At 42.6% G+C, this 25,731-nt stretch overlaps 1 protein-coding gene across 3 annotated transcripts in view; it reads right to left on the bottom strand.

Annotated features, from left to right (window-relative positions):
- Positions 1-25,731, bottom strand: part of mcu (mitochondrial calcium uniporter) — a 53,331-nt gene that overhangs the window by 5,185 nt on the left and 22,415 nt on the right. For 2 of the 3 annotated variants that reach the window (XM_051419744.1, XM_051419761.1), the window contains exons 2-7: positions 24,268-24,381; positions 3,664-3,727; positions 1,403-1,573; positions 874-978; positions 566-726; positions 1-85 (exon numbers count right to left, since the gene is read on the bottom strand). The exon at positions 1-85 is cut by the window's left edge and continues 119 nt beyond it. In XM_051419744.1, the coding sequence (XP_051275704.1) occupies positions 1-85; positions 566-726; positions 874-978; positions 1,403-1,573; positions 3,664-3,727; positions 24,268-24,381 (700 nt within the window). The remainder of the gene's footprint in view (positions 86-565; positions 727-873; positions 979-1,402; positions 1,574-3,663; positions 3,728-24,267; positions 24,382-25,731) is intronic. The other variant, XM_051419751.1, reaches the window with a different exon arrangement.

Genomic DNA, 25,731 nt, shown 5'->3' with positions numbered 1-25,731 from the left:
CGAACTGGGTGGCCATGTACGCCATGCCGCCCCACAGCACCCAGGTGGTACGCCGCTCTGCCTTCTTACTCAACTCATCCCTCACCTACATGGAAGTCAAGAAGAAAGCAGACAGTCAGCCAGTTCAAATATGTGAATATGTATGGAGAATCTCGTTAGGAAGAAGGGCAATCACATTTTCAGCACAATGAAGTATACAGGCCAAGGGCAGCTGTGATAAGTTTGTAAGACTCCTCCAGATTAAGATGTAATTATTATAAGATCCTTAAATCATTTTTATTGTCACTGTAGGCAAGGTCCGATATCTTTAACCAAATATCTGCAGATAAAATGATTATAAACAGGCCTTCAAAATTCTGAGCAATGACAGTACAGCTCCTCTTGGCTTCCATGGAAAAGTATACACAAACACAATTTAATTATTTAAAAGTCACACAGGTTCGACTGTTAAATTCTTGGTTGACAAATTAGAAACTGATTTGTGTGTCTTGCTAAGAGCATCAGGGACCTCGTGCAACCAACAACAAAGCATTGAGGATAGTCAAATGTGTTCAGGAAGTCAGACCTTCTCCAGGGGGCGGAGTTGAGAGTTGAGGTCCTCCAGTCGTCCAATCAGCTCACGTTCTTTGCCGAGTTGGTGCTCCTCGATGCGCAGGGTGGTGTAGAGCTGCTGCACCAGAAACTTGACGTCATTCAGCCTTTCCCCCTCTTCATGGGGCAGCAGCTCTGAAGCACAAACGCAAACAGATAATATATAAAGATATATACATTTTAATACGATCCAATAAAACCATTTCTTCCTCATACCCTAACTGTGAGGAAGTGACTCAAACCAAACAGCACTGGCTCTGCCTTTTCTCTGCCAGTCCTCACCTCTCCTTGGTGGCCGCACGAGGTGTGTGGTGTCGTTAATGACGAGCTTGAAATCATCCAGCAGCAGGATGTCTATGCCTGTGGAGGAGGCGACCCTCGCTCCATCTGGAGAGAGAGAGAGAGAGAGAGAGAGAGAAATGGAAAGAGAGATGGAGCGCTGATTGGTAGCCGCTTCAAACACCATTGACATCTCTTGATAATCAGGCTTGTTGCTGTAAAAGCAGATGCACTTACACGCTATGAGTAAGATTTCAAGTACCAGTTGTGCCTGTATAATGAACCCCTCTGTGCAGAGTGAGGCCTGAAAAATCTTTTCATTGTGCATGCAGTGGTATTAAATTCTGATGCAAAGCTACAGCTACGGGAGCACTTAACAGCATCAAAATAGAAGAACACTTGAAAGCATGTAAGAACATGTTTATGTATAACCTGCTGGGGTAAACGGATACAGTAGTGGTGTGTGTGTGTGTGTGTGTGTGTGTGTGTGTGTGTGTGTGTGTACACAGTATTCTTGTGTTTGTGCACGTACCCATGGAGTAGATAGCTACCCGGTCGATGCCTCTGTCCTCTGCCTGGAGCTGCTGCAGGAAAACTCCCACACAGTCACTGAGAGGCTTGAGGGTGAACTGACAGCGCTCTCGCCTGGACGGCAAACTGACTGAGATCACCGGCAGCCCGTTCTGATACACCACTGTCACCTCTGCGAAGGGGTTGCAGGCAAGAAAATGTAGACAGGTAGACAAATGTCACACAAGCAGAAAATATAAAATGACACCCTGAGGTGTTAGCTGAGCAATGGAAATGAGCTTTTGTTTCACTCTGCTCTGAATGAATCTAAGAAGGATGGCTAAGGAGCAGTATTTTGTCCAAAACTAGTTAGTCTTGGCATTTTCTGGATTATTAGCTTATGTCTGTATTGTCTGTTTGGAACATTAATCCTTTTAACTTGCCCACGTCTTCTGGTTACCACACACTAACCCAACATCTACAACAAAACACAGCAGAGTCTGGTATTCTGATGGTGCTATGCAAACCTTTCACCAAAAAATGAAGCATTACTTTGACAGAGGTGTGTGGCTTGAGACCCAGCAGGGGGCAGTGCAACAGCAGCTCCACCTGTCGGAGGAGTTCAACAACAGGGCTGCCAGACTAAATGAACAGCAGCAGCTGCCCAGGAACAGCGTGCGACCTAAAACCAGCAACAGAAAAGAGTCTGCATCCTTTAACCTCTGACCAGCAAATTATTCTTAGCTCTTGTGGAAACATTCTTGGAACATGTACTCAGTGTGGTTCACAAAAACCTTTATCTTCACGACAGTTTAAAAGAGAAGTTAGTACACTCTTCTGTGACATTATCTGATCTCATGGCTGTAAACACCACATACAGTATCTACAACAAGGTTGGTTAAAACAGTAGTAGTTATTTGTGCACCTCCATATAACTACTGCTTTCTTGTGATCTTGACTAAATCTCATTCATCAATGTGCTAACACACATGTAAGAAGATATGCACAGTCTTATACATGTAGACAGAAGTACACTGACCGCTGTTTTGCCAGAAATAAGCTAATTTTCCACTGTCTGTCAGGTCCTGAAGATCAATACAGTATAATATTACTAACCTTTCCCTCACACAACTGTTGGGTTGATTCGTTGATGCCAACTATTGATATTTCTCATTCCCACAGAAAGGCTAAAAAGACCTCTCGTGTCTGACAATCAAAAAGTCCCTGAGGTTCACATTGCAATTTATCCATTCCTTGAAAGTTTTGGCTTTTCATAGCAGCGAGAAATAAGAAAAATGGATTGTGTGCTTCTGGGACCAACAGAATGCACTCAGAACTATTTTGAAGTTCACGGTGCTTTAACGTGTTTCAGTGCGTGCTCTCATCTGCACTTTTGAGCTTCTGGTTCTGCTCAGTGGCACTTTATTTTTCTGGCATACTAATAATCGTCTGTAACCCAGCTCTACTGGTCCGTAACCAAACTCTGGTTATAATGAGTCTCCACAGCTTATACCATTATCATGCTGAGTGGCCTCTATTGACAGAGCTATGAATCAACGCAGGGGGGCTGTGAGCCCACAGTGGAGGTGATCCAAGCTGCCTTGTTGCTGCTGCTGCATCCAACAACCTCCTGCCTCCTTGCTCAGGACCACTGCAGTGAATCAGCAGATCTCCGCTTGGGCTCGCACCAAGAAGTAAAGGATCACTGCCTGGCGCAGGCAGCACCGACCCAGGCTCAGTTTCAAGAGTGTCTTGACCGTGTTCAAAGACGCAGGGGTGCAGACATTTTATTTTACACCCAACCTCTTCATTACCATGACAATTTCAAACCTTGCCCCAAGTATCTGAGTTGTTCCTGCACCTCTTCCCTTTGTCCTCCACTACCCTGTCACCACAGGCACATTGCTAAAAGTGTGAGGATCATTTGCCTATGTCTACTCCAACTCTATAGCTATTAAAGCCCACTTTAAAATCAAATCAGCATGTTCTGCAATGCTGCTGCCTCACCACACCTTTCTCCCTCTGTTCACGCTCTCCATCTCTCCTGCCTCTCACACAGACGAGCAGATGCTACCCCGAGACAGATTCTATATTAATGACTACTGGCTGTTAACTCCAAATGAGCCTCTGCCGTCTGATCAATGTAGAATTCCTCTAGGTGCAGAACTCATTTGTCTCAGATGGGGAGCAGAGGCTTGATGTGTGGTTTTCCTTAAAAGGGGGAAACCCCGAATACAGCTCATATGGACGGAAATAAACTGAATGAAGGAGATGAGGACTTACCCTCTGGAGCAGCGGAGGAACACAACAGTCGGTGGAAATGCCATGAGGGGGCACCCCTCCAAACCTGCAGACAGGAAGAGAAAGGACAGCCTGGTTATTCCACTTGTACACAGCTTTCTCTTATTTAGCATTTCCATTCTTTTTATGTATCCTGAGGTGCTGTGATTCAGTTGCGTGACACTCAGCAACATGATACAACCCTAGTGCATCCCACTTACTACACTAATTGTTTATTTGCAAGACTGACAGAGTGTATCATGTTACAAAATGGCTTCCTCTGTTCCGGTTTCTAGAAATGTTCCCATATGTGGACTGGAGCCACACCCAAGAAGCGCAGATTAACAGATGCAAGTGCAGCTTCCCAGTCATGGAAATATTTTACAATGGGATGACGCATAGAAACCCACATAGCATGTCACATCTAAAATACTCCAGTATCCAGGAACAAAAACCACCAGTTGAAGGAAAACACCACAGTGGGAGACACAGAAAGACGGCAGCCAACTGCAGCCAGAATAACAACCAATGTGGTTCAGTATGAATTCTCCACTTGTGTCAGACTTGAGTGAGTAAGTGAGGGAGGAGGGGAGGAAGACGAACAGAGGAGCAGAGCTTGGGGAAACCCTCGTTTTTTTTTCTTTCTGCTATACTGTTAGCCGAACAAAGTAGGAGTGTCCATATGCGCTGCATTTGTTTCGAATTACAGAGCTCGTCACGTTTTCTGTCGAGCCGCAGTCGATCCTTTTAAGGCATGACATAAGGCTGTCAGATCTCCTCACACTTCAACAGAGCAAATGGGGGTGAAGATGAGACATCGGAAATCAAGCAAGAAAGAGTGCCAGGGGGCAAAAACAGATTTTTTTCTGATTAAAGTTTTAGTTATGGGCGCGCGCACACACACACACACACACACACACACACACACACACACACACACACACACACAAACAAAAGATGCCTCTATCGCACCACAAATAAGGCTCTGTCTCTCTGCTGACTGCATCCTCATATTTAATAACTGGTGCCTGGAGTCATGCGATTTGTGACACTGTAGTGCTGTATATTAATGTATCCACAGGAAATACAGTACAGTCTCCTGAAACCCACTAACCCTTCAGTTTGTGTAGCCACAGGATATCTTTCAGGATCCAGCTCACAGATCCCCTCAGTCTGTGTACAAATGTTATAATATCAGATTTATGATACGCACACAATCTCTGACCCTCACTGAGGTGAACCACAACAGATTAATTCATACACAGACAGTTATAGAGTGAAAGATATTTCAGAGGTGAGCAGGTGTATACGTGTGTGCATTTATTTGTATATTCTGTCACTACAAACAGATGCTTTCGGGATCTGTAGCACTGAGCTAAACTCAAGCACTGTGTGGATACCTGTCTACTCATCATAGCATTTCTTCGGTATTACTCAACAGTACAGATGTTGCAATAATTTCCACCATATGCCTCATGAGAGGGCCCGGTAACACAGCATGAGACTTGGGGAATATAGTGAATTATGTTTCATAGGTCTGGTCCGATTTCTCTTGTATTCTTTTAGCTTTTTATGGTGTGTTTGTTTTACACAGTTGAGGTTTGACACAGTACATGCAGCCAGTGTCAAACATCTTACACAATCACATGAAGTTCAAATTGTTTTCAGTCATCTTAACAATAACTGACAGCTGTCTGAACTTTACTGCCACAGTCTTACTCCAACAAACACAATGCAAAATTGAAAATGTTCTTTCCGTGAGAGGATCGGCAGTGGGACTAACTGTAATCCCAGCATCGATCTGACAAACACAGCTGCCAATCAAGTGATCTCGATTTAATGTCCTGGCTGTCAGTCGGAGAAACGTGACTGCCAATCACATCTCCGCAGTGGTCTAATCCGGCTTCCACTCAGACAGTCCAAACAATTCAGACCACTGCAATGTGTGGCAATGTGGAAGGGAAATGTTTAGATTAACACCAACAATGACAGTTTCTTTCCACTGCTGTGGATTATCAATAGCGGAGCATAACTTACATTAATTAGCAATATGGTGCAAACCAGTCTGTTGTCAGCAATGGAGTAATGTCTCTGTTTCAACATAAAGATTGCCCTCACCAGGCATGCAACGCAGCACTGACCATCCACCACTCAGCGGCTCAGCGTGGGACCACAGATGGAGGCCTTGCTGAGGGTTCCCTATTCTGCTAGGACCCCCCCCCAGAGACACAAAAACCTTTTGAATTCTCTATTTTTTTTACGGTCTGCAAATACAGAGAATGGTGAGGAACAAGTTAAAGAAGTCTGAAAACGTTTATAAAAAAGTAACTGCTCTCACTGCAGCAGTGAAGCAGGACCACAGTAAACTGAGCACCACCACAGGGACCAGAAGGGTGTGTATGTGTGTGTGTCTCCTCATCAGGGCCGCAAAAACTCTTGTTTTTTGACACCAGCAGGACAAAGATGACTGAATGTTGCAGTAACCCCATGGTGAAGTGTGCGTGTGTGTGTATGTGTATGTGTGTGTTTGTCATCGATGAGAATACTGATTACTGTCCCGTGGTATCAAGTAGAGCCCAAACAGTGATTAGGCTGCTGATCAGATGACATGCTGAGAAAGGCGTTTTGGCTGGTCTGGAATAACTGTAGAGTCTGCAGAGAGCGGTCCAGCTACCGCTTGGCTCATTCATTAACTTCAGCTGCTTGAGGCCAGGAGGAAAGATTTCACAGAGATACCAACAACATCCAGCACGACCCACGCACCTCGACACAAGGCGGCATCACAGACATATGCAAATATGGCTCTGGCGTGTGTGTGTGTGTGTGTGTGTGTGTGTGTGTGTGTGTGTGTGTGTGTGTCCATCTGTGGACTGACATGTACGTGTGAATGTACCTCTGTGTGTTTGCAGGTGGCATGTGTGTATGCGTTTGTGTGTGTCCTCCCGTCTGTTCGCCAGCCTGTTTGTCAGCAGTAGTTGCAGAGCGAACCCCCCCCCCCACGTCCACTCCCCTTCTCTCCCTCGGCACACAGCCACTGAAACGCTGCCTGAAATATTTAACAGCGTAGCAGCAGTCAATAGCACAGCAACCTTGGAATCAATGTCACACGGCTAAGAGAGGGAGAGAGAGAGAGAGAGAGAGAGAGAAAGAAAGGGGCATCGAGGATAGCTGGGAAGATGGACGGATGAGGTGGAAGAGGTGTGGCGGCATGGAGTAGGAGAAAGAATGCCAGGATAAATGGAGGAGCAGCAGGGGAGCGATAGAGATAAATGAAGGCTGGAGTAAAACGGTGTGAGTCACGAGTGCGCTTGCATTTCTACCCATGTGCTACATATACTGTACCCTGCAGCAGACAATCCCTCCTCAATGAAACGTGACTGTAGTGTGTGTGTGTGTGTGTGTGTGTGTGTGTGTGTGTGTGTGTGTGTGTAGCGGGGATGGTGGCGAGAGAGAGAGAGAGAGAGAGAGAGAGAGAGAGAGAGAGAGAGAGGAGGATAAAAAGAGAAATCCATGAGTGTGAGGAAAAGCAGAGGGAGGGAGGAGAGGAGCGGCACACTTGGTGGGAGGAGAGGAGGGAAGAATGGAGGGGGGGTGGGGGACTGCTGATCACTGCAGTAAAGGAATCCCTCGTCTAGAAAGGGGGGTTGCCCCTCGACTTCACCCTCCTTCCCTCCATATCTCCCTCCCTCCATCTCCGTCTTACTCACGCTGAATCCTGATGTGCTGGTTTTGATCTTCTCTCAATTCTCATCTGCACTGCGCTTTAACTTCCTTGCTGCATTTCATCATACCACACGTGTGCCTTTTCCTTCAATTAAAAAAAAAACCCACTCACACACAATTTAAAATCTCGCTTTAAGTGTGGTAAATGCACAGCAAGCAGGGACCTAATAGATTATACAGTTTGTACCTGTGGGGATGAAAATAAATTTGATACACTAAGGGAAATAAAAGGCTTCTTAAAAGCTGCCCAGGCTGTGTGCTACATGCCGAGTCCTCCCCTGCTCTCACATAACGTAGTAACATGTGCAAGGCGTATGGTATTGATCTGCAGTAAAGATTAATCATCCTCAAACAGTAAGCCTGTAACAATTTCACAAAGACGGGTCAGTTTTCAAGGGGGGAAAAAAAACCCACCACACATTCATACTGAGGGACTCACAGCCTTTGAAAGTGCTGCAGCTCTACCCTCTATCGATATCTGTGCGCCCGTTTCCCTTTTCTGTGGAATTCCAGCAACATAATGACATTCCTGTTCTCATTTCCGTCCAGATTACGTATGTGGAGAAATGTTTTTCCTCCTCCTCCTCCTCCTCCTCCTCCTCCTCACACAGATTCAACAAACTGTTAGCAGAGCTGCTTTGGGGGTGGATTGAAACTACTGCCAGTGTTGTTCAGCCAAAGAAAAGAAGAAGGGAACTGGGTTATTTAAGAGTTCTGTGCAACTGACAAAATGCATGATGTCTTCTGAGGTTAATTTTCTATTTGACTACACAAACACCCACTCTTTATATAGTATATCAGTGGTTCCAACCTTTTTTTTTTTTTTTCTGACGTACCCGCACAGTCCTGCTAGATGAACTCAACTGAACTAGTTACCATTAACAATGATAATGAAAGTAGATATCTTGTTAGCCTACAATAATGCTTTCATATGATCTGTCAATGTTTGGTTCAATGTTCAGTGTTCAGGCTGACTCAATATAAGGATATATATTTTTCAGTCACTTACAGTAGTCATTTTATTTATTTTTTTATTAATTGAGCTGCTCTACAATCTGTCCCCATACCCCCCTGGAAACTGCAGAATTGCCCCCTAGGGTAAAAGTGCCCTCGGTTGTGAATCACATCAGTACATACATGGACTTGCGCTTTTTTTTAGCTTTGTTCTTGTGGCTGGATCTGAACACAAAATGACACAGCAGTTTAAAAATCTCTTCCTCAGAACACATCCTTTTCTCTCCAGACACACCACAGGGAAATTCTGGGTGCCGAGCGTGGCATAAAGTGTGTCTGTGTGTGTTACAAACACCAGCGCTGAGGAATAATGTCGCTGACATAATTCCCATTTCGTGGTGCCCTTCTGGGGGAGTGGACCCTCGGTAATTTATCTACACAATGACTGCATCCATCTATGTGGTAATGTGCTGTCCTGGGCCGCTGCTACGGACCAGATAACCTGGGTAGTCACACAAAGTCATTCATAAAATCAGTCATGGATACACACACTCTATACACCTAACCCATGTCAATAGAGCGTTATACTGTACACCCATTCTAGCCATCACTGCACACATGCATTTACATTATCTTTTAATGGTGAAAATCTTTTTTTATTTCCTCTTCTATTTACTGGTAGAAGTCGTAAGGATAGATTTACAATTGAAGGAGCTGGGATCAATTTCCCAGTGGCCCAGTCGTTTGATAAGGTCTAAGGTCAAGGAGAGGTGCGGTGCTCCATCATGCTACTCCGACAGACAAAGGTGGGAGAGGAGCGCACGGTCAAGTTGGGGTCAGTGGGAGCTCACTGTATGTAGAACGATAATACACGCTGGTATAGATCAATAAGAATTCAGTCTAGAAGACAGACAGAGAGGGGCCAGGTAGTGAAAGCATGCGATGGCTGGATGCACAAGTAGAAAGACCAAATGCGACTACTCCACTGAGAGTCGAGGCAGCAGAAGGGCAAATGCATAAGAATAATGTTTATAACTGAACCTAGAAGAACAGAGTTTACAGTACATCACCAATAATCAGCTGTGACACCCTGCTGACTCAACTTTAAGGACAATTTTCATGTGGATTGCTAGAGTAGGCAAATGAGGTTTATGAGCTATTAAATTGGAAATGCGCAGGGTCGACTATATCATCAGCTGCTGGAAGGAATGTGTGTGGACGATGCTTTCATTCATTAACCCAGTGAGATGTCTGAGTTTTCTTGTATCTTCGTGTTTCTAGCTTTATTACTCTTTTATAGCGCATTAAGACTCTGCTGACTGAGACAGTTTAAAAACTCTCTCTGGCTCTCGTTTACACTGATGTGCAATGTTTTATTTTCTGTAAGAAATAATGAAATATTAATTCAATTATATGAAAGCACCATTACTTAGAGTTTTTATGTTATTACTTTAGACAGAAGCACTTTTTTTTTACTACTTTATTTACAAAGGAAGCAAGTTAAAAAATTGGACAATCCCACATTTTCTTAAATGTCTGTTTGAATTCCTGCCCTGGCGATTGAACATGGGTTTTGAGTCGACGAACCAATATCAGAAACACAAAATCTTCCCAAATCATCCCTGCCAAGATGCTAATGATTATTTTCATAACCAGTCACTTTATGTTTAACTGATTAATTCAGTCAGAAATGTCAGAAAATGATATAAAAAAAACCACAATTTCCCAGAAACCAAAGTAATTCAACTTCAAACTGATTGTTAGAAAAACCTTTCAAAAGCCCAAAGATAGTCCAATTAAAATTATACAGAATAAAAGCAGCAAATGCTAAAGCTTGATGCTAGTTCGAACAAGAATTGCTTTCTTGATATATGATGATTCATTGATTATCAAACTTGTAATGCTTTATTTTCTGTTGACTGACACATAGACTACATGCAATATTTTGCCTGAATGAAAAAGTATTACAAGAGGACAAAAAAACATTGCTGCCTCACATCTTATAAGTTACACAGTTGATATGTAAAGGTCATATTGTGGCGGTGCAGTAAAGCTGATATGTCCAGTTTTCAACCTCACAGCTGTGCTGCATGTCACCTGCTCTCTCTATTCTGCTCTGGGGGACGAGGTCCTGCCCACTCAGCTCCTTGCAGCCCACACCTCCCCACTGTGGGGTTAACAAGTTGAAAAGCACAGCTGCGCCCGCTCATGATGCCCTGCACGCACACACCCACATTCTCCATCCCCTCTGAAGTACAGACAAAAGCGCGTACACACCTAGATAAGGCGGGCACTCAGCAATAGCTACAGAAGAAAGTGGATTTGAGTACAGTGTGACAGTAATCACTGTCATTTTTTCCGCCTCAGCGCCGACGAGTTTATGTAACGAAGGGAAAATGCTGCCTTTTCTCTCTGCTGTGTTCCTCGTCTGGTAAAAGCCATTAACAGATATGAAATCTGCAGTCACATTCTTGAACGCCATGGTATTAAGTAATCTCCGCTCGCACATTGGGAGGGAAACCCTGACAAAGCACAGCGCGCCTCATGGAAGCATGTGCCAATCTGACCTCTCCACTGCAATGCAGAGTTAATAGTGAAAACAACCGTCCCCTGATTAGGCGATTTCAAACATCAAAACCCCACACCAGTTACAGCAAGTTATAAATAATTCCAGTTTAATCTTTCATTCCATTTCAATAAATTGCCTTTCAGACCCTGGACATGCTCTGATTAATTAATGCCAGCTCATGGCTTACTTAGTCCGTGGGATAAGATCTCAGCTGTGAATGAATCCATTTCTTTGACACGTGGGCTCACTTCAGAAGGGACCCTCAACCCCACACCAATGCTGACACCAACCTCCCCCCATCCCCTTCACCCCTCCCTGGGACCAACTGCACTGGAACCTTATGCATTATTAAACAGCAGTGCAGACTTTTACGCCTGAGCTTAGAAGACCGCCAGCGATCGGCCATTGTGCTTCACAGCGCTGCTCCTCGAAAGAATCAATCCGTCTGAGGAGCGGCACCTGCGTTTTCTAACTTCCTCGGGTCACTTTTGAGATCAGAGTGGTGCAGAAATTGAAAATGGTGTTTGCATGCATAATGCATATATATACAGTGTGTGTGTGTGTGTGTGTGTGTGTGTGTGTGTGTGTGTGTGTGTGTGTGTGTGTGTGTGTGTGTGTTTCTGGTCAGTCTGCAGGCCCAGTAAGACCTGCTTTGATTGCTGATACACCAGATGGCACTAGCTGCTTGTGTCAGTGTTAATTTCAGTGCAGGTCACGCAACACTTGGACGCTCACCCTACTGTAGCAGAAGCTGAGATGAACGAAGTTCTCCATGCTCTCCTTTTATGTTTTCGTCCTACAGCTTTATCAGTCTTTCCCTCTCTTGAAAGTAATGGAGACCCCCTCTGACACTCATAGGAATGCTGATTAAACCTCAAGAGTGTGAAAAGGTGGAGGCCTGCAGCTCCTTCTCATCCCACGTACAGTATCACACACCAATCAATGCTGCTGAATAAGCACTCTTCACGTCTTATTATGCTCCCTTTCTTTCTCTTCCCGCCGTCACTAGCGTACTGAGAAGCCTTGCCATCCATCTTTACTTCCCACCATTTTGCAAGCACACCTCTGAGAGCAGAGCTACATTTTGCACCAGCATTTCCTATTGTTTTTGGATTCATTAATTATAGCGGAAGATAAAACACTTGAATTAAGATTTAAAGTACATCCCATTTGTTCTCTCCAAGACAGCGCAGTGGTCCTCTGTGACCACTGCATCGCTTGTGCCTGCTGAAGCTGCTTTAGGCAAATGGAAAAACAGAGATATTCTACCGAGGTTTATAGGAAAGTCTGGCCTCGGGAAAATCTGTCAAATGGCCATGATTTCTAGTTGTGAGACATAACTGCTCCATTAAAGAGGCAGAAAAAACTTCTCGAAGGATTCCTGTGGCAAAGACATTCCCTTCAGGATTCAGGTTCATGACCACTTTTATTAAAACCCACATTTAATAAAATATCATGTTCAGAGCACAGGCATTAGTACTAGGTCATCACCAATTTATCTCTCATCTGTGATGCTGTAGGGTGCAAGATGCTCCACTTTTCCCTCTGATGCTTCATCGCTTGCCTCGCTTTCATAATCTGACCCTCAAGTTATGTTTCGGTTAAGAGCCAGATACACAAACTTTGTACCTTGTAACTCATCCTATCATAGAATATCAAGCTATTCATTCTGTTTGCAAAACAAGTTTCAACATCTTGCAATTGAGGTCACAATTCAGATAGATTGTGTTGTATGTTTCAGGTTATTAAACGTTTCTGAAGTGTCTAGTTGATGAACTGAGTTGTTTTTAGTCTTTTATCATAGTTTTGGGCCATTTGGCTGGTCAGACAAGCAATCTGAAGACATAATTTCAGCCTCAGGGAAATTGGGTATAATGGGCTGGATTCAGTTACTCTGTGGGTTAAAATTTGTGATCATTTGTTTTTTTAACCTATATCTGTTTACATTTTGGCAAACTGGCACCATTAAAAGTATTACAAATTAGTTACTAGCAGCTTCTGTTTGCAATGTACCCACAGATGTGCAGACAGCCGTCACCAAATTATGAAAGACAATTTTTAAAAGTGATAATTCTCAGGCAAGTTCTGAAGTTTTGAGAAGCGACTCCGTTCAGTGATTTCTAATTAGATTTATGGATGTTTATTCGCGACGGATAACAGATATCCTTGTCACACAATGATCTACAAAATATGTATATCATGTCTGTGTTTTGTCTGAGTCAAAAAAAATAAGTATGATTTTTGATGCACATTACGGCAATCGGGTGCCATATACATGTGTCAAATAATCAATAGATGAACCCATAATGACAGTAATTACTGGGAACCGCCGTACATTTAAGTTTGCGATACTTCATCCTTTCCATACTCCTTTATAAAAGTTTTTAAGAGTTATACGAATGGCAATCACCTTCCAGTAAATCTAAAATCTTGAGTATTTGAAAAGGTACAAGAGGCACAGAGCTTTTCACAGGGCTTGTTCAGTTGAGGGGCTGACTAATTAAATGTCAGCTGAGACAAAACATGCAGTTAAATGTCAAATTAAAGTTTCAAGGCAGCCAGGTGGCTATTAATCTCTATTGGGGGTACTGTCATTTCTTCCTCGAAACTTTGTGTTGAGCAATTTGCAGTATTGTTTCTATTCACACAGTCAGACTACAGGATGGATGGAAGAGAAGGATAAAATATACATGGCAAACTGATAAATCATGGGGACATCTTGTGTATGTTGACAATTTAAGTGATTGAATTATACAAGGAATGTCCTTTCATAAAAGAATTATTAATGCATTTTCTTCCTGCATACTGACAACTTTTACAGGATCTGAGGTTAGCTAATATGACAGCTGCTACCTTAAATGGTCAAAATTAATTTAGTAGAGTAGTTCTACCAATATTCTCCTGATGCAGACCTGACCCTGGATGCCTTTGCTCTTGGAAAGCATGTGAGGTGACCTTCGGGGCAGCAGCAGTTATTTATGGAGACATGGGCCTGGGAATGCTCCTTTCTGAGGAACTCTGCAGCGCTCTCAATTTCATGTCCCTCCATCCATTGAACACAACTTGGACTATAAAAGATACAAAGTCTATGAAAACTAAAATTGCCCAGAACATTTCAATGCTTGTTCCTAGCAGGCTTAGTGTTCAACTATCAATCTGCAGCATTAGCTGTCCGGTCTCATCACTGTCCATGGAGAGGACTAAAAACCTTAGAAAACTGAATCTATAGAATTGTAACTCTGTGCCCTCTTGGCTGTGTCAGCGAGTCTGTCTGAGTTTTTCCCTGCTGTGGTCCACATGGACATATGGCATTCAGTCATGCCACAGCTAGAACTGGGCTAATGAATGCCACTCACACACAGACTGGACCAGACACTGCTGAAAAAGCTGAAGGGAGGCAGCAGCACAACACCGGACTCATACAGAGCATTGGGACACTCAGACTTTCCTCGTGTGGGCATGGCAAGAGCTTTGACCTATTATTTTCTAACTATAATGTCAATTTTATAGTAGTAGTCATGGTGACAGACAAACATGGATTGGATTGATTTTTCCCCCCAGGTTGTATGTATGTATGATTAGTCCCAATTTATCTGTTGCCAACACTGAGTACCACAGCACTTTCACTGCTAAACCCTGTGTGTTGGGAGTTTCAGTGGGGAGCCATAACAAAGAAGCAGGCACACTATCTGCCTCAACACTGGTTTCTGTGGTCAGTGTTTCATCTTTTATATGCATGAATCATAAAGGGAAAAAAATAGTGCTAGTTTGAAAATGGAGTGGAAAGTGTGGGCATGTTTCACATCTAGAGCCAAGTGTGGAGCAGTATAGATGTTCTGCCCCATACTGCTGTGGGGCAGTGTGGGGAGCAGTCTACTCTCCCACAGACATTGGACAGTTGGGTCGTTGTGAGAGTCTGAACTGCCCGTCATCCTGCCCACCTGCAGGGCCAGGGGAATGGAAGTCACAGCAGTTAAATAAGCAGACAGCCCCGGCTTTCAGATCTCAAAAAAGGGGTCGGGGGGGCATCTGATCCTCTCCTGCCTGCGTGTGATACAACGGTCCCTGCTCCAAGAGCTCTGAGAGTCATGACAAACACACCACCCCGACTCACAGACTCCGAAAGGAGCAGGAGAAAAGGACCGACAATGCTGAACAGCGTCTAAGAAAGTCAGCTGATATTAATGCTGGATCAGACTGCATCGCTAATGACGACTTTGTTTAAGATTGTCCCAATCCTCTCATCTCTCCACCAGCTCCTCCTCCCATCTCTGCCCTTTCATTTCCCCCAAATGACATCATGACCTAAAATTAAAGTGAGCTAGTCAGACTCCCTATTGCTCCGACAAAAACTGTCTCCATATCTGTCTGTCCTCGTGCTCCCATTCACAATATCTTAATCCTCATCAAAATGCTGCTCATTGTGCTGCCTTTTCCGCCTTGATTCCTTCCAGTTTGAGTGTGATTTAATTCGCTGTCTTTCTGAAGGGCTTCCTCCATTGCTCAACCCCGCCCCCCCTATTGTTCCTGCCTATTTTCCTCTCTCCCTCACTGCAGGATTCTGTCTATCTTGGATGTTGGAGAATGAGCTCAGGCAAGGGCACCCAAGTATTCCCATCATGTTGCCTCCCACAGCGGACTAACTGCTGCAGCTCTGGTTCCAAGATAATTCAAGTGATTCAGTACCTTGAAGCAAAACATCTTCCCTTTTTGTAACAGATGTTGATAATATGTATGTTAAGTTAATCTCCATGGGCTACTGTTACTACAAATTAGAGGTTTAACAGCTTCAGTGTGATCACTGTCTCTCTTAAAGCACTGCCTTACGGCGTCACCTCTGGCAAACTGCCAGACACAGCATGGCCCCAGCATGATGACTGGTGTTAACTAGTACAGAAAATAATCCTTTGATGCCACCACAATACACCGTTAACAACTTAAACCACAACTATTTTGTGATATGGATTTGATTTTGGAGCTATTTTGTTGTTTTGGTGTATTTTGTATCTTCAACTGCTGATGATATGCCGCTATCCTATACCTTCTGCATAACTCAAGAGTTCACAGTCAATATTTTTAGCTCTCTAAAATATCAGCTGTAAATGTCATCTCTTCTCATCAGCTTCTTAAATTCAAAGGCCAAAGGCTTTTCTGTACGATCATCATTTTGCATTCAACAGTACTATCTACATTTACACACACATAAATAATCTAGTCATAATGCAGTTATGGCAGGGATGTGGGTAAGGTGTAAAATAAAAATACCATAGTGATTATCTTATAAAACCATTTTCAATTTACATGAAAAGATGCCAAAGGGAATTAATTCATATTCAGATTTCTCCTACATAGTTGCTTACATCAGTATCTGGGTGACGCATTCACAATACAGGAATTACCTGCTTCTAGCTCACACCCCTGAGGTTTCCAGGGAATTCTTGAGTTAGGATTATTAGAAAGGAGGCTTGTCTCTTAACAATATAACAAGAACTTTAATCCCAGAGAATGTGGGCAATAGAAAAAAAAGATCATCTGTGTGTGGAATATATTGCTTATTACAATACAGAGTAGACAGAAAAATAAGGGATTAGGTAAAGTTAAATGAAGGAACATACAAACAAGAAGATAAGACGCACATAGACATAATAGAAGACTGTAATTTGTTGAGACTGTGTTAAATATATAAGAAAATAGAGATGGAGGTGATGGAGTGAGTAAGCAGGTGAGTGACTAAGCCCATCTGGAAAAGCTGTCAATGTTACAGAACACTCCCTGATTGGAGAGGTATAACTATAAAATTGTTATAGTGCTGTTTATGTATTTATTGTGTTATTTGTGCACCAGCCGAGAAATCACATTCCTTCTTATTGGTTACAGGAAATTAATTTTTAGCTAGTAACTGTCTTTGTTAATAATTTAAATGAAGCTTTTGATATTCTTCAGCCTCAACCATAAATAAGTGAAATATGTTTATAACAGTTTTTAAGCAAGGCAGTGAATTTCTGAGTATTTGCACAGAATTTACAGGCATGTTTCCAGCATCAGGTTTTGATTAAAGCATCAGGTTGCAGCAGCTCCACATGGTGTTGACCAAGATTCAATCACATGCAGGCTGTGTTACTGCAATAAGTGACTCCATCATGATAATGTTTACACACACAGATTTAGTGTCATGGATACAACTTGAGCATGTGGTGCTAGAAAGTAACTCTTTATTGCTGCTGCATCAACCATCCTAATTACAATTCTAATTTCTTAACTGAATTATTCTTTCCCCATCCCCACTTAAAATCACAGACTGACGATATCTAAGTGCAAAAGGCCCTCCTAGGGAGGACTACTCACCAGGTAGCAGTTTATCATGAATTCCTGCTTGTTCGTTTAAGACTAGCATAAAGTTTTACACAGTAACGATGACTCTGATGAGTTAAGACCAGGGTGCAATCAATGAAGGTTTAAGGTGTGAACATCGACGTGTTTGTTCAGACTGATACCTGAAGCTCTGGCAGGAAATGTCCAGAAAGGAAATCTGCCTTCTACTTGAAATTCTTCTTATTGATTTTGTGATCAATCACAGACATTCACTGAGAAGTGAGGAAAATGAACAATATCTGATGTAGCCGCAGAAAGATTCTTGACAATTACACCTTTGTTATAAAATAGACAACTTTTTCCATAAAAGATTGTATTGATAGAGCATCAATAAGTTTTAGTAGAGACTGTCTTGACATAAAGCCTAACTGTAGCTGTTCTGAAAACTAACTTGAGACCAGTGATGCTTCATTTGGGAGTCACAAAACAGTCAGACTCACACAATCCTCTTCACACACACCCCCTTTATATCCCAACTTCACTGGTTTGTTAGCCAATATTTAGCAATATTCAGACTCCCTTTATTTGCCTTTACCCTGCAGACTCACTATCTGAAAATATAAACTGAAATTAGAACCTCAATATAAACCAAAATCTTCTCTTGCTGCAATCTTATATGTGAAATATCTCTGAAAAGTACTTACACACAAATAGATCAATAATGTAATTAGACACAGTGACGATATCTCAGCCTTACAGGTAGTAATAAGCTTTACTGAGATGACCGCTATCAATAATCAATTTGACTTGAAGGCTACAAACTCAGTGACACAAGAATTTATCATTGCATTCCTTTCGCTCGGCATCCCCAGACTGACACAAAGTGGTTTCGAAATATCAGACTAATCTGAGCTGGCTGAGGACTCGTCTCAGTCTGTATTGTCACTCAGAACAGACAATTACATGAGAACAGACTTAGCAAAATCCTAATTAACTGCTGAGTTGATTAAAGCCGAACAAGTTTGCTAGTGCTTTCCAGATGTGTACATGCACTTGTAGTGGGTTCATTAGAAAATCCATCTGTAAGCAGCAGCGGTGCACATTTGTAAACTAAGAGATGCAAATAAACACATATAGAAACCGGTTACAGCAACAGTTGTGCTCTTCCTTATTCATTTCTCCTTGCCTTTTCTCTTTCCCTGCCAACCATGAACGATAAAGAAAATAAAGAGGTTTGAAACTACAGATTTAGCTCACTCTTCTTCCTGCCCCACTGGGAGTCTAGACTGTACAAAACAATCAGGAGAGGCCTTCAGCGCGAGCAGGAGAGTCCCATCAATCTCATGTTAGTTTTCATTCAGCTTCCATTATTAGCCCCTGCCTTGAGCCTTTAGGGTGAGCTGCACACACCTTTACCTGTATCGTGGTCAAATACAGAGGATTGTAGATAACATCTCTGGGATTATGAAGGAAAAATTAAGTGTTTTGCTGTAGTGACTTCAGAGGGCATGTTTTTGCATGATCAGGCACGGTTATAATAACAGCCGTTCTACTATAGTCTCCTTCAAAAGGTGCAGCTAAGACCAGAGAAAGGGTCAGTCTTAATCAGGGGTTTATCAGTCTAAGAATGTGGGCAACCCCTCAGATAAAATAGAGACAACCACATAACCATAACACTGTATATGTATACTGTAAAAGAAATATTGACAGTGAAAACTTATTATTAATTGGTCAAAACCTGTTGTTATTCTCTTTCTCACTTATATATATATATATATATATATATATATATATATATATATATATATATATATATATTATATTATATTATATTATAATAATAATAATAATAATAATAATAATAATAATATTAAATATAATATTAGCCGTTCCTCTATTTCAATCCACCTACTGATATACAAACAACTATCACTGGATTACTTTGATATTGAAGAAAACATAATGATTCTCAGTCAAGTTACAATTCCTAATGGATATATAGACAATTACCTGCAATGGAGATAATATCCTTGGAAAGTGTAAGATACTGTACTGTACTAATATGATTTTCTGTTGTTTTCATTTGCCTTTTTGTGCCAGGGAAACTACAAAGATATGCCTCTCTACATTGTTGAAGCTCAGTCTCTTTCTCCTCTCATCCGAGACGCAGAGCTGAACAGCCACTCACTGTCCGTGCTGCTGCATGGAGCACATTGGTATTTGAGTGCAATTTGTGCCAGTGCTGGAAAATGGAGGTGATTATTTCTCCAATATCCAAGGTGAAATTAGCAACACAACATTCAGCCAGTGCAAAATTGATGCGACACAACAGATAAACATCATATTATTTGCCGAGACGGCCGATGTCAGTCAGCAAGGTGAATGTTGGCCGATACACGATGAATCGGTGCATCCACACAGCAAATATGTTTAAAGTGTCTGTGTGTTAAGATGTGACTAAGTTATGACTCAAGGAAACAGTGTGCTTATTCACTCAAATTGCAGCAATTTACGGAAATTGACCTGCACTATTTTCGACTCGTGTTTCTCGCTTCCTTTCTCCCTTTCCTGTGCCACCCTGAGGAGGTGCCTCACACTTGGAAAACCTCTTGTCAAGATGAATGAAAACTAGGAAAACGCAGGGCAGCATTCGGCCCTATAAAAGAAGAACGATTGTTGATTTGTTTTGAGTGGATATATGAACCACTGAGAAAAGGGACAGATTTAAGCAAAGCCTTTATGACTTTTCCACACTGTTCTCTGGTGACATTACACAACTAAAACTAAAACAGGTTATAAAGTGAGTATTTACTACTAATACAAACTAAATCTTTATCTGACCCCGACTGGCAGGGTGATGAGCTACAAGTATGGACTAGCAACTCCACACAGTTTATGGCCAATCAGAGTGAATGGCACAAACTCTTGCTGACTGGATGCCATAAAACGGCAAAAGAAGAGGAAGATATGGGAACATGCACACACACACACGCAGAAATAGAGATGCACTCTAAAAACAGTTAAAAGGAAGTTTTGCTAGTTTAGCTTCGGCTGTTCAGTGTATCATTTAAATAAAGCGACACGCTGTTTTCATGACTCTCTTCATAACATACCTGCTTCCTGGAGCAAACAGCAGCTATTGTTTTCAGTAACTCGCCATTTCCCAACTCCTCAACCACACTGACGCAAGCCCTGTTACACTGAGCTCTTGTGTAAAAAAAAAAATGTTTTTTTCTCATTCTGCTCTTGAACTACACCAACCTGCCGGAGATTGGACATACAGAGGGAGGAACAAGCAATAAACACAGACTTAAACCAACTGAACAATGTTAGGTTTCTACTTATGATTGTCTTCCCTGCCTTCAGGAGGAACATTACAAGACAGGGCAGATGCTTCCTCAGAGAAAAGGAGAGATCCTTTTGACATGGACATGGCTTGGTGGAGACATGAGTCAGGGAACAGGTTCAAAGTACCTGTCAAGTGTGACTTGCTCAATAGCTCTGCAGACTGCAGACACAACGCCATCTCCTCTGGCCTACCCTTTCATACTACATCCTTATCACCCGCCATCCTGACAACTTTTCCTTATTTCATTTCACATATCTCTGCTCCGTCTATCTTATCTCTGATCTATCCACCAATTACCGTGATTTATTCTTGCGTACCATTATTGAACATGGACTGGCTAGTTTCCAGTGAGGAACCAACAACTTGTTTTCCTCTATTTTAGATTTTCTCTCCTCATGTGTCGGTGTGACATTTGACAACTTTTCCAAATTGCCACAGCTCCCATCTGTAGGAGCGGAGTCACAGATGGGTCGAGAGGTCCATGCATGAATAGTGCTGCTGAGAATGGCTCTGTGTGTGTGTGTGTGTGTGTGTATGTGTGTGTGTGTGAGAAAGTAGCCGTGACCCACCAGGCCTCATGGGAAGCTGCAGCTAAACTGATGGATGCCAAGGAACGACAGAGGGAGGGAGGGAGGGCAGGCGAGGGAGGGCAGGGGAGGCAGGGAGGCAGGGGCGGGAGGGAGCGCTGGCACAGCCAAGTAGGAGACAAGTGCCTGTACTGCAGCAATGCAGGAGCGAGGGGAGAGGGATGTCAATGAAATAAAACAAGAAAAATATGGAGGGAAAAAAGTGTTGATGGAAAACAATGCAGTACACAAATGCCAAGCGGTGCAGCATAGTTTGAGATGATGTTAGCAAGGCTAACAAGTTTATGCAACCTGATTTTCATTCTACTGGAGTTTCTGTACGGTGCCATTGTTTGGCTGATGTATTCTCCTCCTACTGCAGTTATAACAATACCATCCTCGGCCCTACCTAGCAGAGACAACAAGCCCTGGCAAGGCAAACACTCCCTGCTGAATCTCCCATGTCTCCTCCCTCCCCTGCCCTCTGAACAAACAGCTCTCCCTCCGGAGGCTACGTGACAGTGAGAGGGACACTCGGGACTATCGACTAGGTCCCTCTCAGCTCTGTTGTTTCACCCCGTGGTGAACAAGGCCTTGCTAGGACAACCAACTGCTGATGCTTTTACATCCATGCAGCGTAAGTAATGTATATATTTCCTCTGCTCTCATCCACCGACCTTCCCCCAATGTCTTGCCGAGCGGCCCGCTGCAGTAAAATGTAAACACAGTCCGAGGGAAGCCTCTGCTCGTTTTTCACCATACAACCGCCCCTACCCTGTATGAACCGGTGCCTGCCTTCTACATTTCATACAGCCCAATGACACATAAATACACATGCAGCAGCACAAACAAAGCACACCGAGCGCACACTCACTCCCATGCACGTAACCGCACAAACAAGCACAGAAAGAAGAGGAGGTGAGCTAATGCACTGCTATCCACAGCAGAATGATTGCAAGCACTCAAGGAACAAATATCCTGTTCTCATCATAAAATTTTCATCCAATGCAAAGCTTGTTGGTGGGCCAAGCGCATTTCCTGGTGAAAAATATACACACTTAACCTTGAGGTGATCTTTTTAACATAATGCGTCTGCTTTATTGGATTCTAGCTGGACCTTACTCACAGGAATACCAAGTGCAAAGAGTTGTGGTTTGGCCAAGTTTGAGAATGGGGGAAGGGCACAGTGGCAGCACTGAGAAGTTCTTCTGATGGATCTTATGACTGGTCATCATGTTCTATTAGAAGGACACTGATATGACTCCACGTACCGAGAACATTGCAACCGCGTTGCGCTAATCCTCAAGTGATACCATGTAGGAACTAAATACAGTCACACAAACATATGATAATTAAAACATCTGCAGTAGGAAACCATTTCACTGCACATACTGAAAATATGAGTATGTGACACATTAAAATAAGCTGGCAAGAAAAGCTGCAGCAGAGCTTTCTAAATGGACCTTGTCGACTGCTGTTTCCAAGGTCATGAATTAACTGAAACTCAATTAAAACTGAAACAGCAAAGCATTAGTGGTGTCACAATCTGTGCTAAGTATGTCACTGGCCCTCGTACTGTAGATTCCAGGTGAGAACTACGGTGTCTGGTATGATTGATGGTCAATATCCGTATGTTTTGCTCCTGTCATACCACACAAACCTTCAAGTTACACTGACACTAGCTATGTGTAAAACAACAGACATTATAGTGCTTTCAGTTATTTGTCGCAGATATGTTACTGCCACACAACACTGCAGAATAAAATGAGAAAACTCTTGCAGGATTGCACCACAATGCAATCCAACAACAGATGGCAATAGTCAATCAAATTTATAACTGAGGAAGAAATTAATTTGGCATTGATGTCACGCTACTGGGCCCAGCAAGAGACATGAACACAAAAACACAGACTCATCCATTACAGTACTTTGTCAGATAACAAATTTCGATTTGAAAGCTGCGTGAGTACCAGACAGTGGAAACTGTATTAAACATAAAGTCAATTAAGTATATTATGATAACTTATGTGACTCTAATTTAACTGTGCTGATGTTAAAAAACAGAAAGACAAAAAATGGAACTAATCATTATTAGTAATACCTTTTTGAATGCACACACAAATATTAACTTCCTGTTTCACACACACAGCAGTGTTGTGGCGGAACAACACGGTGGGACGCTTTTGATACGCTTGCTCTCGCATCAAAGCGAAACAGCTTGTTCTCCACTGATGCATGGCACATTGCACTTGCAAAACTCACTTGTGTTTAGAATCCAAATACATACATGTCAAAAAGCTGATTTGCAGGCCATATTAAGGTTTGATGGGAGACTGGCTTCATATGGCAGCGCACACTGCTTCATGTCAACAACACTGAATCAAGGCAACGACAACCCGGCGGAGCGGCTTGCTTTGAACAGTGGGATTTTCTCCTTGGAAATGGCTTTATCAAAATACTGCTACCCAAGGACCTCAACAACCTTCAAAAATCCCCCCCCACCCCCACCAAATTGTCCTTGCATGCTAATCACAGGTAAACGGAAAATAATAGAAACAACAACAGATTATTCCCTAGTCAAAACAGGGACAAGTGGTGAAGGATTATTTGGAGTTGGATGTCAGGAGTTTTAATAGTCAATATCAATCCAAAAATACATAAAGACTGAGGCTGCCAACACAAAACATTTTGTGTTGAATGTGGGGTTCAGCACAGTTTTATTACACAGCAATAAAACCAACCATAGCTACTGAGATTCTTATGGTAGTTGGCAGCTTTAAAGCAGAACGTCGCAATTTACACTGACTGCCAACGTGCAAGTGGCCAATATTGATCAGATATCTAAAACAATCTGAAATCTTGGCCTCATAATGACACAACAATATTCTGACTGACCTTTCCAAATGACTTTAAAAAATGCAATAGGGCGATGAAGGCGTCGGAAAGTGCTGACGAAGCTGATGCTAACTGCTGTTCCACATCAATGAGCCACACACACAACTGACCTAATAACTATGGATTTTCTCTCGAGGCTGTACGGCACAGAAATAATTTGTGTCCAAAATGAGACAATCTGTTAATCTGTCAGTAACTTTCTGAAACACACACGCACACATGCATGCAGACACACTAACCTGTGGAGACAGGGCAGTGGGAGGCTGGGTGAAGAGTGTGGAGTGGGCTGCTGACCGTAGGCCATGTGCTCTCCTGACAGTCTGACGGGTGAAAGGAGCAGACAGTACCTCCTGCTGAAGAAAGGACACAAACAGACAGAAATGTCAAGCTGGGGAGCATCATCGGTAGCTTAAAGTGGAAACTAAGTGTTTGGGATAATCACAATACAAACGGAAAAAATAGCAAACCTCATACTAAACAGCCACCATCAGGAGCTACAGCACATTGCTATGAGCTAAAAAGAGGCTTAAAATAATGAAGCGTGAAAGTGGTAGTTGTGTTTTATTTTCTATTCCCCGTCACAGGCCAGGGCAATTTCCTTTTTCTGCAATTCAAACAAACCATGTGGTCGGCGTTGTGTGAGTGCAAGACAGTAGAACTATCATGTGAAACTTTGTGTACGCTGGGGAGAGTGCGTGAGGCATCCGTCTGCTGCTGCGACTGTCAATCAGCTATAAAAGAGCTGACCCGCCTGCAGCTGCTCCACAACTAAACCAGGATTAGCGTTCAGTTTTTTTTTTATCCACTATCTATGAATTAGGTTGCTTACAAGCTGAGTGCTATCATGCTAGAGGAAATGCATAAAATATGGTTGCTTTGATGTTTCTGGTGATGTGAGAATTTGTGGGCTTGTTCGAATAAACAGAGAGATTTTTTTCCCCCACAGATGTCTGTTTGTGTGTGTGTGTGTGTGTGTGTGTGTGTGTGTGTGTGTGTGTGTGTGTGTGTGTGTGTGTGTGTGTGTGTGTGTGTAGGCAGGTGTATGACAGAGGGTCACGGTAGACTGGAATGACTAAAATACTTTCACCTTCAAGTTAGTGTGTGCACTCAGATGTTCCCTGCCTCCTGGCACTGGGGAAAGATAAGATGGAGATAAAGTGGGATACTCTTCCATTGTAAACACTGAGAGCACCTTGAACACACACTGAACAACTAGTGCAACCCATTAAATTCTCATATTAGGCTCATATATGTGGAGTTGTTCAGCCTCTGGGAGGGGGGATCTGATCACAGAGATTTTTACAACACAAACGGCTCAGTACTTTAACGCACCCACAAAGTTGCTCTGGGCGTGCCACGGTAAGCAAACATCCGCAAAGGTCAGGCATGAAGATTACATAAAAAAAACATGATACAGTTAGGACCTGATTTACTAAAATACCAAATAAGACGTGCTAAACAGAGTTTGACAATGTGTGGGAGGGCAGGTGCAAACAATGAAACATGCAAATATTGAATTAACTAAAACTAAACTAAAACAACACAGGAGTGATTTTAACCACTTAGTTTGTCTGATCATATTTGAGCTTTGTCTTAATTTAAAAGTCTCTTTGCACTACTGTTTACAAACAGAAATTTTACATGTTTAATCATGTTTTCAGCCACACTATGATTCAATATATAATGTACACTGAATATGAAGC

The sequence above is a fragment of the Dicentrarchus labrax genome, unplaced genomic scaffold, assembly GCF_905237075.1.
Source record: "Dicentrarchus labrax unplaced genomic scaffold, dlabrax2021, whole genome shotgun sequence".
In the NCBI taxonomy this organism is placed as follows: Eukaryota; Metazoa; Chordata; class Actinopteri; family Moronidae; genus Dicentrarchus; species Dicentrarchus labrax.
Note: the sequence above shows the minus strand (reverse complement) of the source record. Positions and strands in the feature narration are given on the sequence as shown.